This window comes from Centruroides sculpturatus, unplaced genomic scaffold (assembly GCF_000671375.1).
Source record: "Centruroides sculpturatus isolate CEXI.00-Female unplaced genomic scaffold, Cexi_2.0 scaffold116, whole genome shotgun sequence".
Lineage (NCBI taxonomy): Eukaryota > Metazoa > Arthropoda > Arachnida > Scorpiones > Buthidae > Centruroides > Centruroides sculpturatus.
In genome coordinates this window covers 52,925-69,635 of record NW_019384401.1, presented here as the reverse complement: position 1 = coordinate 69,635, position 16,711 = coordinate 52,925, and the positions used below count along the sequence as shown (strand labels likewise).

Here is a 16,711-nt window from a genome sequence, read left to right as displayed (position 1 = left end):
GTAAACCATATCCAGTAATTATCCTTATTTCAATGGACACCCCAGAGGTGTGGGCTGTGTTGAGCTGTACAAAGGTTTCATTTTCATTCTTACAATTTTCTGTAAAGTATATGTCATCATATGGGTTATCCACCCTAAATTACATTATTTATTTACACGGATTACTTGTTTTTCTTAACAATTCAGTTTAACACATTTATGCAATTGATACTTTCTTCTATTGTAGCAAATTTCTAACAAATACATAATGAATTCTTTTTCCACAGTCAAAAGTTAAATGAATGCCTCAAGTTACTTTATTAACTGTAGGAATGTATGATAAATTTATTATTCACAAAATGAATTTGACAGTAAAATCTCCAATTGCCCATTAAGATTAAAGACCTACACCTTCATAAACAAATGCTGATGATTAGATTTTTGAATTTAAGTATGGTAAGATAAATAAAACAAGGTATCTTCTAACTCAATTACTGGTACTAATGACAACCCTTTACATCCAGTAACAAAACATTTAATAATAATTTTAGAATTTGATTGTTCTCTAACCTGAAACAAACCTTGGGTAAGGTCGAAAGTGTTTGTTGGATATTTTATTAAATGTTTTGTTACTGGATGTAAAGATTCTTTAAGAGTTGTTAAATAAAACAATTTTGAATATATTAAAGTATTTTACTTTGTCAAGCAGCTCAACTTAACTGTACTTAAATGTTCCAAACTTAAATTATGTATTTTCTTAATTCTAATAAACTGATTTAGAAACTGAATTTAAATAAAACTTTTTATGAAAAAAAACTTTAAAATAATTAATTTTATTAAGTTTAGCTATTAACAAGTTAGAAAATAATGCAAATGCCATAAAATGGATAATGAATAATTATTCTTGGACTTCACGCTGGATATTATATAATCAAGTTGAGAAAATTATCGTCTAGGCCAGCGATTCCCAACCTGTGGTACGCGTACCCCTAGGGGTACGCGATAGGTTGTTTAGGGGTACAGAAAAAAGTTAGTTATTATGGCAGAAAAAATAATATATTATGTATCACAAACTAATAGTATTAAAAAATTATTAGATAAAAAATGTTCCTTGCAACAATCACAACTTTATTATACATTTTTTCTTTTAGTTTTTTTTTCTTTAATTTAAAGTTACAATATGTAAAATTAACAATACGATTACTCACTAAATTTCTTAAATGAGGGGTACAATCTAGAGATATGACATATCAAGGGGTACAATCTAGAGATATGACATGTCACGGGGTACGCTAATGAAAAAAGGTTGGGAACCACTGGTCTAGGCGTTAATAACCAACATTTGTAGCAATAGATGTTGGTTATTAACGCCTAGACGATAATTTTCTCAAAATGGATAATGTTTGGCAACTATCTCCAGTGTTCTGCATGCACTGTAAAATCATTTTTAATTTTAATGTTGCATCATAATATTGTCTCAGAGGCATTTTAAATGTTAAAAGTTAGTTTAAATTTTACTAGAAAAACTCCTTTGAACTTATGTGACGATTAAGTAGTATGGTCAAAAATGTCTATTAGCAGGTGCATAACACACAATGCTGTCTACTTACAATGACTGCCACTTGTTTTGGACTACAAATTTAAAATGCATCTGTATTTCAGTCAAGTTAAAATGAATAAAAAAGGCATGTTTTAAAATTGAGTAAATACGTTATTAGTATTCATAAAATCTAATAATAACAAACACTACACACAAGAACAATATCCAGCAAGCAACTACAAAAATATATGATGCATAAAAGCAGGCATTTTCACCCATGTTGAATGGTTATCATCAAACTAAAAGACCTTTGCAGTTTCAATGCAGCTGTTAAATTAAACAGCTTGTTGAATCTAATACTAATCTTATGAATATTAATATCATATTTCCTTGATTGTAAAATATACTTTAAGTAGCTTGAATTAACGTAAGAAGCATTTTCAGTTTATTTCCTGTTTTGTAGCAAGCAAATAAATATTTAAGATTTGTACTTATATTGAAATATTCTCACAGGATACTTGATTCATAATATATTACTATTCTTTCTTTTTTGAACTTTTTATGCTCTATAGACACTAAGAATTTATTTATAACAAGTCCATAACTGATTCAGTTTGGTACACAATGGGTTCACAGATGACAAGAAATGGAACCAAATATATTCAGAATAAATCTGAAAATTTCTGAGACTGGTCCTCAGAGCAGCAGATTAATACTTCAATGACCTCAGTCATCTAGATTGAGAATAATAATTTCAAACTTTATATACAATTATACAATTTTACTTTATAAAAAGCTTTTATTTTGATACATTATCATATGTGTTTATATAAATTTTAAATTTGAAGAAAGTAGTTATGATAAATAAAATATTGAATGGAAAAGTATATGAACTAAACTGTAAGAAAAAAATACAACTTACCTTGATTTACACCAGAAAACTAAGAATTACTCCTTCAGAATCTACAATGGACTGAACTGATAAAATCCTTTATCTTCCATCATTCAATAACTTATATAATTAAACTTAAAAAATTAGATTAAATAAAAGTATGCTATAAATGTTTAATCTCTCAATTAATATTTAGTTCTTATCAAATTAAAAATTTACTTCATTATGTACCTTAATATGTATCATATGAAGATGTAGCTTTGTTAGGTTTATAACTTAAATTTTTCTAAATATACTATTTTTAAATTTTATTGTAATCATTTAGATAATACTGTTGAAATCAATATTTTATTAATTTAAACGTTTATTTATTCACACAAAAAATAATTTTATTTAAATAATTTATAGACAAATGTTAAAAAATATTTTGAAAATTATCAATGATTTATTGTATAAAATAAATGTATAAATAATATTAAAAATTGGAGTGTTTACAACTTAAGTGGTGACAGGAATAGCCTTGTCTACCAAAAAACAAAGCAACAATAATTAGTTATGTAATGCCATCTGTAACAACAGTCACTGTCATTTTAATGGTTCCTAACATATGGATGTAGTTTCCAAGTTGTGTTAAATAAATATGTGTACATATAGAAAATTGGCAATGAGTACAGGTTCATATGTTTCTGAATATAAGGATTATTTTCAAAGAAAGTATGACTTCCATAATTGGATCTATTCAAATAGTTCAAAAAAATTAAAAATACGAGGAAAACTCTCAATCTGTTCCAATTTTAGGGCGATGAACACATTCAAACAACACTTATAACAAAAAAGAATTATTTATTCTCACCTTTATTATACAACTAAGTTATCTATCATATGCATTTCACCAAAGTGACGCTTTGGCCTCTTCTGTGATTGCCCCCTAAAGTCAGAACAGATTGAGAGTTTTCCTCATATTTTTAAAAGTTTTTTGAACTACCTTAATTGGATCTATTCAACCATTATAACAATTCAAAAATTAGTATGACTGGCACAAACAGTTAGAACAATTTTTACTGGTGAATTCAATTCAGGACAATAAAAAAGCCTCAACTTCAATCTTTCTGCTAGGAAGATATGGATACAAAGTACTAAAAAATCTGTGTGCACCTAAGAAGCCATATGAATATACAGTAGAGCATCGATTATCCGACCCCCGATTAACCGTCAAATCGGTTAACCGACCATTCTAGTCGGCAAATTTCAAATGTCTGCTAGAGATATGGCATTACAATATTTGGCTATGTCTTGGCTACTTTAATATTATTTTTGTTAAAGTTTTGCGTGTTTTAGCTGGCATCAACGGTTCGACCATTGAAGGGAGGCCTATATTTAAACGAGACTTAATTTTCTAATTATGAGTGGTTGTTTGTTTCGTGAGCAATAAAATAATTTTAAAATAATTTTTAACGATACAATAGCAACGATTATTATTTTAAAAAAAATTTGTTAAGCTAAACATCGATGAAAATTCAACGCAAAGTTGGTTAATAGCGATATACTAATAAACTAATTACATGGGATATACTAATATCCTAATATACTATACTAATAATGTATTTTTTTCCTTCTTTTCGGTTATCCAATTTTTTCAGTTATCCGACCAACCTGAGTCCCCAATTGAATCGGATAATTGATGCTCTACTGTACTTACTCCTAACTGGTAAAGAAAATGGCTGACCATTTGACACCTTCTGAGGTTAGTGGGTGGTTTCATTTTCATAAAAGATATAAGAAGGAAAGTGAATCAGTTGCTGATTTTGTGTTAAGCTTGAAATCTTTGTCCCTTCTCTGTCATTTTGATGAGGATCTAAGCAACTGCCTGAGAGATCAGTTCATCATAGAAATTAAAAGTGAACAAACAGAGAGCATTATTTGCCATGGAAAATCTGAAATTTGATGATGCAGTTCAATATGCGTTTTCAGTTGAAGGTGCTCATCAAGAGGCTGAAAAGACTCATGGATCTAATGTTCAGCTCACACAAGAGTGTTCTTGTAACAAAAAAGATTCATACAAAGGCAACAAAAGTGTCTAAATCATTACAGAAAGCTAATTGACTCACTAGTCCAATTGGAAATAAGCCAGTACATATGTCACTAATGCAGTACTAGAGGTGAATTTACCGACGTCAGCTTTATGTTCCTTGATTCTCATTGTTAATGACCTCAAAGCAGCCCCTACATAACATAAATCATTTACTCCCTGATGTCTGTTACAGAGATTCTCTATGCTCCTGGAACACAGAATGGATCAATTGGCCCTTTGTCATTACATACTGTAGTAATTTGTATATGGTGGGATTCATTTTGAAGATTATCTTCCTTCCTACAACTCTGCTTATCTTCCTGTATATATTATAGAGGGTGCTCTATATTCTATCACTGTGCACTCTATTCTTATGTCATTACACTTCTTTCTTCTATCTCATGCACTTCCTGATTAAAACTACTATATTCTTATATTTAAATCTAAATCAGTGCCCAGGATTTTGATATATTGCAGCTCCTTAACTCCTGTCTTGCATATTTATGCAGTATTATGGACTCTTCTTATCATAGCTCTGAAACCTGCCATCTTGTAGTTCATTGAGTCATGAGATGCCTGGTTTGAATAGCAGATTATATGTTGGTTTCCTGTAGATATTCATATTAATTTCACCTCCTTTAAGCATAAGTGCTATGTCTAGAAACTGGTCAGCTGTATCACTTTCTTGTTCTAACTCTTATTTTTAATCTGTACGGATTCATAATGATGTTGTTGATGAAGCTTACTACAGTAGGCTGTCTCTTCTCCATATATATATATCTGGCATAAAGTATGATGTTTTTGTTGTATTTGGGTAAGATGCTACCTTCTAATGCCCTTAGAACCATTTTAGACTAGAGAGATCACTCTAGTCTGCATCATTGCAAATATCAAATAATCAAAATATTTAGCCACACAACTGTCTATTGGTGTTGCAGAAAAGGTTTAATTTTGCAAGTACAGTGGTACCTCGTATAATGTACTTAATCCATTCCAGGTGCACATCCGTTAAGTGAAAAATCCATCATACGAAACACATTTTCCCATAGAAATACATGTTAAAACACATAATTCATTCCGTAGCATAAAATAACAGTACTGTACCATAAAAAAAAAATGAAAATGGAGCAGTCACCAATTATGCTGGGTAGTCAGATGTTGTGAGGAGGAGGTGGAGGAACACTTTCTTCACACATTCATACAGATACAGACGTTTTACACACTGCAGCAGGTCTCTTTTTATTGTTTTTTAATCGGAGTCAGATTCAGGAGAGGCTACCAGAGCTTGCAGGGTCAACTCCTCATGTTCCATCCTTTGTTATTTGGCAGCTGGCTTCTTGAAAAACATGTCCAAGGTGGTCTGTTTCTCTCTCTTCTTCAACAGCTGTCGCAAATGATGGGCAAGGGTGTCATTGATCCTGTTGTCCTCAGCTCTGTTTGGATAATGAGCGTAGGTAAATTCCTTAACCTCCCCCCATTTGACAAGGAAGTTTTTGTCAACTTTCCCTCCTTCTAATAATTTCTTGCATTGTTTCAATTGAAATCATCTTTCTGTCTTTTAGAAGCCATGATTTGCACAACACTCTAATAAATGTAAATACCCTGCACTGAGATGATGTACGTAATAAACAAGGGAGCAAGCTGAATCCCAACAGGAGCTCTGTACTTCAGATATACTAATAATATATTCTAATAATATTAATATATTATAAAAATAGCAGATTGTCATTGGCAACGGCAAAAGAGTGGAAACATCATTCGCACTTGTTTGCAAAAAGACCGTTGTTCACCTCACATAACTGCTGAACGGAAAGTCCGTTGCTTGAGTCATGTAATGGCCAAACAGAACGTCCGTTGTTCACAGCATCCGTTATTCAAGGCATATGTTATACGAAGCACCACTGTACTTTCAACAGTATAACTGTCCTCTTCAGGCAATATCATTCATAGAAAACAGAGCACAAACAGCAATGAACATTTTTTCAAAATTGTTTCTCATGCATGAGCACAGAACATAAAAACACATAAAATTACAAAATTATACAACACTACAAAAAACAACAGGGGATGTACAAGGAATAACACTAATAAAAGTTACCAAATTCAAATACAAAAATAAATAAATACACAGCAGCACCATTGATAAAGCAAGATGTTTTATCACAAAATATGAAACATACAGATTTAAAAACTTAAATAGTGCTATCCATCTGACCTTTTTAGACCATTTCTGTAACGTGAAGATGATTGTTTAAGGCAACCAAAAAAATTTGTTTTTCATTAAATTTACATTTTTTGAACTGGAGTTTTGATTTCTGTCAAGTATTTCTGCAATCTTATCCAGTTTGTTGTGTTATGAAACTAAGCAGTAAAGGAGAAAACAAAATCTGCTTCTATCAAGAGAATGGCAAGTTATGGCAAGCTAATCAGAAAGACAGCAAGCTTGATTGGTAGAGCAAAAAGTACCATTGCATGGTTTTTAAAGAATTAGACTAGACAAGACATGACATCCCAAAGATATAACCAAAACCAAAGTTTATAATGCACATGAAGCATGCAAAACAGGACAGTCTTCCACAACAACAGTTGCCAATTTATAATTTCCTGTAACATGAAGAACATTGTCAAATTCCAAACACATAAAATATACCAAAAAATTGGCAAAACCAAGGTTGATAAAAGAGCATAAATGAAAGCACCAATTTGGGGAATGGAACATATGACTTGAACTGCAGAAAAATGGGCATTATTTACAGAAAAAAACGTTAATGTAAACCTCTGGCATCAACATTGATTATTGAAACAACCTTCAACAGAAATTGCATGTATTTTCCAAGCATGTACAAGGTGGTGGCAATCTTATGGTTTGGGGTGGGTTTTCTTCCAATGGTACTACCTTCTTAGCACTTTTATAGTTAGTGAGAAGTAAACATGGTCTTCCAGAACTTCCTAAGAAGACCATGTTTACTCCTTGCCAAATATATCTGTGGCAAAACCTGGATTCTACCTAATGCTCTCTATGATCATGCATGAGCAACACAAAAATGATTGCAAGAGCAAACATTAATGTTACAACTTTGCCTGCAAGAAACCCAGATCTAATACCAATGTTTTATATCTGGTCTCATATGCCATCATTATACAACTTTACAAATAAACTATATAATTATAGTAATAATAATATGGATTTTGGATTATTATTTCAATGAAATAAAATAGCTTTTATAAGATGTCCTAGTGTTGTTACATTACATGAAATGTCCTAGTGAATCAGTAGAATTTTGTGTAATTTGCTTTGATATTACTCATTCTAATATTTCATTACTTAACATAACATAACATAATATAACATAATTACTTAACATTATACAACTTACTTAACATAATATAAAATTACTTACTTAACATAATATAAAATTATTCCTTATAATACACTAAGAAAATCATTGTTCTTAATTATTAATTAATTTACATGATAATCAGAGATAAAAGAATATTTTACTTTAAACATATATAATTTTACATTATCATTTAATATAGATTAAAATTAATCAGTTTACAGTTTTAAAAAATTATTCAAAATTATTCCAAAGAAACATTTTTGAAATAAATTTCTTTGGACCAAAAAATAAAACTGCAAAATTTATTAATAGTTGCTTTTTCAAAATTTGAAGAATGTTTTAAATTATAATGCAATGTAATAGTATTTTTGATGTAAAAATAACAAATGTTTAAGATGTAACAAAATAGTATAATTTAAAAATAAAAGTAATAAATGGAAACAAAAAACAGATATATTATCAGAACAGTTGATTTAAGAGTCTACCAGGTGTTATTCTTCTACAATGAATTAGAACACTGAAAACTGGATAATATTCAAAACACTTACACAACCAAAAATTTCACTTCTGAAACAAAATGATGGAGAAAAATGAACATTTTCAATTGCCTTTAGCAATCGTCTTTAAGTTAAAAATGTGTTTGGAAACATATCAGAATAGAATGGGCAATGGAATTTAATAATCTATATATATAAAAATGAATGTATGTCTGTGTGTGTGTGTCTGTGTGTCTGTCTTATGTCCTTCATGCATTACCACACCGTTTATCCGATTGCCATGAAACTTTGGGAAGTTGTTTAATATACTCTCGCGCAGGTTTGTGGCATAGTACGATTGCCATAAAACTTAGGAAAGTTTTTTAATACANTGTGGGAATAAGACTTGTCGTCCAAAACTGTCTTCCTTTCTGTCCAACTGGCTTGCAACAGATCAAGATTTCATACAAGGTATTTATTGCCACGTGCAACTACTGTAAACTCTCTCTCTCTTGAGAGAGAGAGAGAACCACGTGGAGAGAGAGTTCCGTGGTTCTCTCTCTCTCTCTCTCGAGAGAGAACCACGGAACTTTAACCGAAATTTTATGTCCACTTTAATGCCCATTATATATATCTAATATCAATTGTAGCAAATGTATCTAAAATCACGCATATTTGAAATCAATATATAGTATATCCTGTATGGCCGATTAAATGGTTGTTACATTAACCTGTCTCTGTAGAAGTCACTTCCGGTGTGCGGTCTCTCCTTCCATCCCGAATCTGATTGCTCCGTTACGCTATCGTTCACGTGACCTAATTAGCACGGCTTCCATGTCAATCAAGACTCAGTGGTGTCATCCTGACAGGACATCAAAGAGGTGCTGACCCTTCAGTCACACTAAAAAGCATGGATATAGAAGAGACCTGATTTGTAATTTATCTCACACTTACTCTGACACTCCCTATGTAAAAACTTCAGTAACCAAGGAAATTCCAAAAGCAGTCAAACATATAACTCTAAACCCAGGTGTACTGTGATAGAGTATGACCATAATTTACATACTTTGTACAAAGAAAGTGGCGACTTTACAGGTACCAAGTTAGCCTACAAGCAAGTTCACATGTTATACAAAGTACTATGCAACAGAAAAGACAGGGTCAATAAACACTGGGCCCAGGGATGTATACAGTACAGTGTTCTGATGAGGGACAACAGGTTCCAAAGGATATGATGTACTGTACATTGGATCAACTAAGCATTTCATACACAAAAGGTTAAAAGAATATTAGTATGATATTTTGAATAAAAAACATTAAGGAGGGAAAAAGCCTCTTGTATGCTTGGCAATGCTTTTATGAAAAACCGGGAAATACCAACATGAATTAATTATTATTATTTTTTAATATTTTATGTCTTATATTTATGTTTGTTTTAATTTTATACATGTTAAAAATGCTACCAATTCTTTATATACAGTGGTGCCTTTGACTTATTAGTTTAATTCATTCTGTGACAGAACTCTTCCATCTTCTTTTTATTAATCTATGGTTCGTTGCACCAATTAACAGTTGGGTATCTGAAGATGGCTCATAACCCAAACTTTAGCTTTCAATTCAAAGCAAAAAATCGGCCGAGAGATGGCTCATATCTCAAAAAACTTTAAGTTGGGACACACGTAAGTCAAGGTACCACTGTATATAGTGAATATTTTACATCTATGTTTTTGCTTGAATTAAATAAAAAAATGTTTGAAAAGTTGTGTTCTGCACATTCCAATTTCAAATATCATTGTTGACCTGATGCAGATCTCATGTAAGATCAAAAACATTTGTCAATTTTCAAATTAAAGTTGGTTACTGAATATTAAATGTTTTCTTGATTGTGCTTAATTATCAATATTAAAAATACTTTGTGTTTAATTTTTTTCAAAATGTTGTAATTGTTTAAACAGAATTTTATCACCAGTTTTGCTTGTTTTAGTGCTATAACACAGCATCAATTATTTTTAGAATTTTGTCAGCTATAAATGATTTTAATATTCATTTGAACTATTAACATAATTTTCTTTTAACTTGTGATGGAATTTAAAATCTGCATGTAACTTGCATCCCTTTCAAACATATAAGGTGAGTTATCTGCATGAAATCACAGTAATTAAATGCAATCACATTCCAGTAAATTTTGATATTAAAATTTTAACAGTAATATGACATAAATTTTACAAAAACTATAACTACAAAATTTGAAAAAAAAAAATTATTTTAAAATAATGAATGAAAAATTTCTTTTATAAAGTTATTGCATAATATACAGGGTGATTATAATTAAAGTTCCACTTTGAAATAGCCATAAAATGAAAACTACTGATCAGAATGTTATCAAACTTGATAATAGTGTACAGGATGTCATGGGATATTATTTACCACAAAAAAAAAAAGTTTAAAAACTCACCACCAACAGGAAATGGCACTGTCTGCAATATTGTTAAATGAAATAAGACATGAAGACATCATTGAAAATGTTTTTAATCGGTTTTAAAATGCATTACAGTACATGTTCAATGTAGTGTTCACCATTTTTGATAAGCAAGTTACATCATATTACTGTGTTCTCAACAGCAGCTCTTAGAATATCATTTTCTTCCTGTTATAAGCCATTGTGATCTTGCATAACTCCACAAACAGTTTTGTTTTAAAACCAATTAAAAACATTTTCAATGATGTCTTCATGTCTTATTACATTTAACAATATTGCAGACAGTGCCATTTCCCATTGGTGGTGAGTTTTTGAACTTTTTTTTTGCGGGAAATAAAATCCCATGACTTCCTATACACTATTACCAAGTTTGATAACATTCTATCCAGCAGTTTTCATTTTATGTCCATTTCAAAGTGGAACTTTAATTATAATCACCCTGTATTATTATTATTCAATGAGAAATTTAAATTACCATAATTACATATTTCTAGACCATAGAATAAAAAAAATTTTAAATCAGTGTATGTGCCAACCTGTATCATGCATCAATACATTCATTATTATGAACTGAAATTTAAGAATTTTAAATAAAAAAATTAAGTACTGGTAAATTAATATACTTAAATTAACTTTAATAATATACATGGAATATTCAAAAAATAACTGTAAAAAATCCTATTTGAAACCAAAGCACTGTCAAGTTTAACCCCAATATACATAGTTGCTAATGACCCAAATCTGTAATATTGAATGATTATAATATTGCACAGAACAATTGTGAAAGCATTTTTCCAAATGACAAAAAAGTTAAAAATGTGGTAGCCCAAAGTTCAAGCAGTTATTTAATTTTTATGGTTCAAAGAGGTTCCATTTGCTGAAGTCTAACTTTGTCTCAGATCATCTCAACTCATGCAGACAATGTCATGTCCTAGCAGTCTTTCAGAATAATGCCAATGCCAAACTGTATACTAGACTGTGGATTTACTGCAAACATTTTGATTGAAAATCCATCAACATCCTTCCATAGTCTGGATATAATTTCTTCAATTTTCATATTTTCTACATTTTTAGTTTTTTACCCAGATTCCCAAAATGGTAAGCTGATGCCTTTACCAACTCTCAACTAGCCAACTTGTTTTTCCCACATGTGAGGTTCTAGAACAGGTCAAAACAAAAATTTAATTTCAAATTAATTAAAAGCAAAAGTGCTATAGTCAAGTCAGACTAAAGGTCATGTTTGTTATGTAAGGGAGAGAGGGGAAAACTATAATTGTTAAAACAAACACAAAGATGAACGACATAATAGATCAAGTGGAATGTCAGCCAGGAAAGATAGAACTCTGACGCAAGCGCTCATAAACAGTCAATCTAGGTTAAAAGTTGAAGGATTAGACGGTTAGAAAAACATCACATGTGATCATTAAAATCCAAAAATTGACAGAAATAGAATCAACAGGCTAAATTATCAGAGCACAGATTATAGTTTTGTCAAACTCCAGTCAGAATCAACAAAAAGGTATCAGACAAACACCATGAATTGAACCTTTCTCGTGACCCAAACAAGTCTCGGGTTTTACCTAGAAATAAAAAGGAGACCAATTGGAAAGCGAGGAACAAGATATGGGACCAATCAGAAAGTAAGATTTGAGGAAAACATCCTATAAAAACCCCGAATCTCAAGTTTGAAATGCCGATTTTTGCCTAGTCTGTGTTGAATCCTCCCTGGATTGTTCCGATTCATCCCTATGTCCAAGAACTCATAACTAAGCATGTCATCTCCCCTAAGTCGTTTCTGCCCTGGGGCTTCGTCATCGCCATCACCATCGCAAAAGCATCGTCATCACCGTCACCATCAACAGTCAAGTGAAGCTAGAAAATCAACGGTCATTGCACCCAAGCGCCCAATCTTCAAAGTGGACTATTTTGTTCGTAGTGTAAGTTATTTTATGTCAAAAATAAACAGTTTTGTAAGGACATGCATCATCTTTGCCTCCACATACGATCAATCCCTAGGCTTTTCCTGATGCACAAATAACTGTTTGCCCCTGGAAGTCAGCTTCTTACACATATTTGAAGGTTATATATGTGATCACAATTTTGCTACTGACAAAGACATAAAACCTACTATTGCAGTGTAGCTGTAACTGCAGGGATATCAACTTTTGATAATAGAGTAAACAAGCTTATTAAATGTTGAAATAAATGCATGAACAGACTGCATGATTTTGTTGAGAAGTAACAGCTTGAAGATAAATTGTATATGTTTTTATTTTCATAATAAAAACTTTTGTATATAACAATGACCTTCGTAAAGTTACTTTTTAATCATTCCATGCATATATTTTTCATTATTAATTTTATAAGATATGCAATTATATCTCACCATATCAACACAATTTATTATCTGAATTGCATCATTTACCACTTCAGATCTGGTAGCATTTCTATTATCGAACTGTAAAAATATAACTATTATTATTATTGATAGTAATAATAATATATTGCTATTATAAGAATAATAATAAACAGATAATACAAAAATATTAAAGCATGTCAAATGTTTTCTTTGTATTTCTCATATTTCAGAATTTATATTTATGTTAAAAACTTATGACTTAATTGCTTTTTTTTAAANAGTTGAGGATAATGTGTTGTTTTTCTCCATTGTTTGGTGTTTCACGAATTGGATATTGGTCGTGTAAGTGTTTTTACAATGAATTATTCCAACACTCAAATTAATGAATCAATGATTGCATCAATTATAAATTTTCCACCAGTCAATTAATTCATAACTTAAAATGAAGAATTCTAGTCATATATAATCTTGCTTTTAAAGAACTGTCAAGAAAATTGAAACTTTAGGACCAAAGTACATTCTTCATGTCTTGCTAATCAAAAGTTCACTAGAAGCAGTGATTTTAAGTTCTTCAGCTGCTCTCTATTGTATGAGAAAAACCACTGAAACATCATCTGCTTAATTTCATCATCAATGTTAAAAACTCTTTCAAAGTTACAAAAAAGTTTGAAATGATGATGATAAGGTTTGAAAACAGGATATTTTTTTAAGCAAAACCTTATATATAAAATCTTTTATTTGAAGCTGCTATAAATTAATTTATGACTAAGAAACTTCAAATCAATGTAATCATTAACCTGAAATCTAAAAAAATCAAATGAATCAGTGTAACTAATAGTATTTAATAACCTACTCACAATTCCTCAGACTGGAGTAGAAGTATAGTTCAAAACCTCTTATAGAACCTTAAATAAATCTCCAATAAATTATCATCTTTAAAGCAATTAACATTTTCAATCCTCTGTCTGGCTCTTCATCAGGTCAACTGTTCTAGAGCCCCAGACAATGACATCCAGGCCGATCTACAGAACATTGACATCATTAGGAGAGCCAAACAATTAGAAAAAAATCAGAGCTCTGGAAGCACTAGAAATATATAAAGCTGAAAAACAGGGAAGAAGTATTAATTTCAAAGAAGAAAAACGAGTGTCCTATGCATGGCATATCCTAAATGAGTGTCCTATTACTTTAAAACCACAATCTGATACATTTAAAATAAATTCTAAAGAATTATCCATCTGAAATACTCTGAAAAATTTGTACTGCACTTTATGATAATGACGTCATGCATCAATTTAAAACTTGACACACATTCAATAAACAGAACATGATGTTCCAAGTGTTCTATTCTAGAACAGTTGGCTTGACAAAGATCCAGACATGGGATGAAAAACGCTAGTCATTCTAAAAATAATTTACAAGAGATTTATTTAAGGTTCTCTAAGAGGTTTTGAACAGTATTTCATGACCATTTCTCAGTTTAATTGTATTTTACAATAAATTTTTATTTTTGTTTTACTTATATGTATTATTTTTGTCTTTAAGTTATTGTTTTTTTTTTATTATATTTAAAATATTTATTATTTTTTAATGTCAAAATAACTATCTGCATTGCATTATAATTAAGAAAATCATATGTCAACTTTTGATTTGTTCTAATCTATTGATATAGCAAATGTTTCAAAAACATTTTGAAATAAAGCTTAATTTATTTTTAAAGAATTACAAACTGATTTATTTTTGTTACTTGTAATTTCATTTAACAAAGTAATGATAATATGTCTAACTATTTAGTTGAAAATGTGATATTTTCAACTAAATAGGTGATACATGACTACAGTAGAGCATCGTTTATCCGAAAGTCAGTTATCCGAAACGTTGTTTATCCGAAAGAATTCCAGTTGGCAAATTTAAATTTTCGTAGTGCTGTGGCACTGTAATCTTTGGCTATATCTTGGGCTACTCCAATATTTTTTATGTTCGTGTGTGTGTTTTAGCTGGCAGCACTGTCACTTTTGTGTGGTGTTTTTCTGAGGACTGTGTGTCATGCTGAATCGAACGTTTTTGATACTAGATAACTTCTANGGTAGGGATGGGTTTTATAAAAAATTGTAAATGTTAATAATGAGTAAATTGTCATTAAGTCCAACCCCACTTGAGATATGACACATATTCCTTTTTATCTCCCCACCCAGTCAACCTCTAACCATCAAAATTTAATAGTATTAATCCCCTAATACATGAACCAAACTGCAAAATTTCAGAAATTTGACAAAATGCAGAAGTTATAAAGCTTTAAAGAGGGTGAACAAAATCATGCCACCCACACAGAAAACTCCAAATTTTTTTGCATTTCTTGACATTTCAAAGTTCTGAGACCAAAAATGTAAAAATTTGGGAGGGATCATTTTTTGATCAATTGCCATACTTTCCCTCTGTTATACATAACAGTTAGGAAAGTAATAGATGATCAAAACTAGACAAAGTCAAAATTATAAACTGCTAGAAAAATAACTTCTCAAATGACAAGATTTTTCAATTTGTTCAGCACCTCTTGTGGGTTGATGACCATTTGTTTGTATCCAACAAGTCTACTTGTTATAAACATTAAGTGCTTTTTCAATATAAATACAGAGATTTAATTTTGTCCACAATGAGGCGATCAATGATTATGTGTGTATATTTCTGTCCATCTGCACAGAACCTTGCTTTTGCAAACTACAAGATTTCCTCATATGCAACATTGAGAATTCTGCTGAACACATGTCCAACAATCACATCTAATGTGTCACCCTATTTCTTCACATACTACTTACATCAAAAATGAAACACACTTATGGGTAGCCCATTATCAGAAATGTTGTGTGAACTGGTGATTCAATAATTGGAACATTTGATCTTACCTTCTTACAACAGCCAGATTTTATTACATGTGAAATAAGTGGATAACATCTTCATAGTTTGGAGGCAAAAACCAAACACAAAGGACTTTCTACTAAAGTAGAACAACAATTCATACAGACTATTGTTGAGAATGGAGCAAGAGAGTCCCCGCTGATGCACTTTCCTAGTTATCCACATCTCAATTCACCAAGGACAACTGATAACTAAGGTATTCCAAAAAACAGATACAGCCCAATCTATATTCTGGCCACATCCCATGATCTGTTTGCATATACAAGTAAACTAGCTGTGCTTACTGCTCTAATCTGATGAACCTACACACATTGTTCCACTTAAGAAGGTACAAAGAAAGAATTAGCATATATCAAGAACTTAGCGAAGCGAAACACAGTTACTCTGCACATCTAGTTGAACAGATGGTCCTACATTAATACCGACAAGTGGATTGATTACTACTGAAAATGTATCTTTATGTAGCAGTTGCATATACAGGACCATGTGTTCTGTCTATAGGAAGATTACTAAATGCAACAGTCTCAAAATTGCATTTAAGAAAAGAGCTACAATTTTCTCACTTTTCAGAAATGTATTCTGTAATCTATAATTTTTAATAAAAAGGTATGTTCATACATATTTTTGTTATTATTCTATGATCTTCATGATTTTGCTG

General features: G+C 30.9%; 1 protein-coding gene across 1 annotated transcript in view; it reads right to left on the bottom strand.

Moving 5' to 3' along the window:
• LOC111618648 overlaps positions 1–16,711 on the bottom strand; it is a 129,385-nt gene that overhangs the window by 63,742 nt on the left and 48,932 nt on the right. The window contains exon 14 of the mRNA XM_023360206.1: positions 13,165–13,236. Coding sequence (XP_023215974.1) covers positions 13,165–13,236 — 72 coding nt within the window. The remainder of the gene's footprint in view (positions 1–13,164; positions 13,237–16,711) is intronic.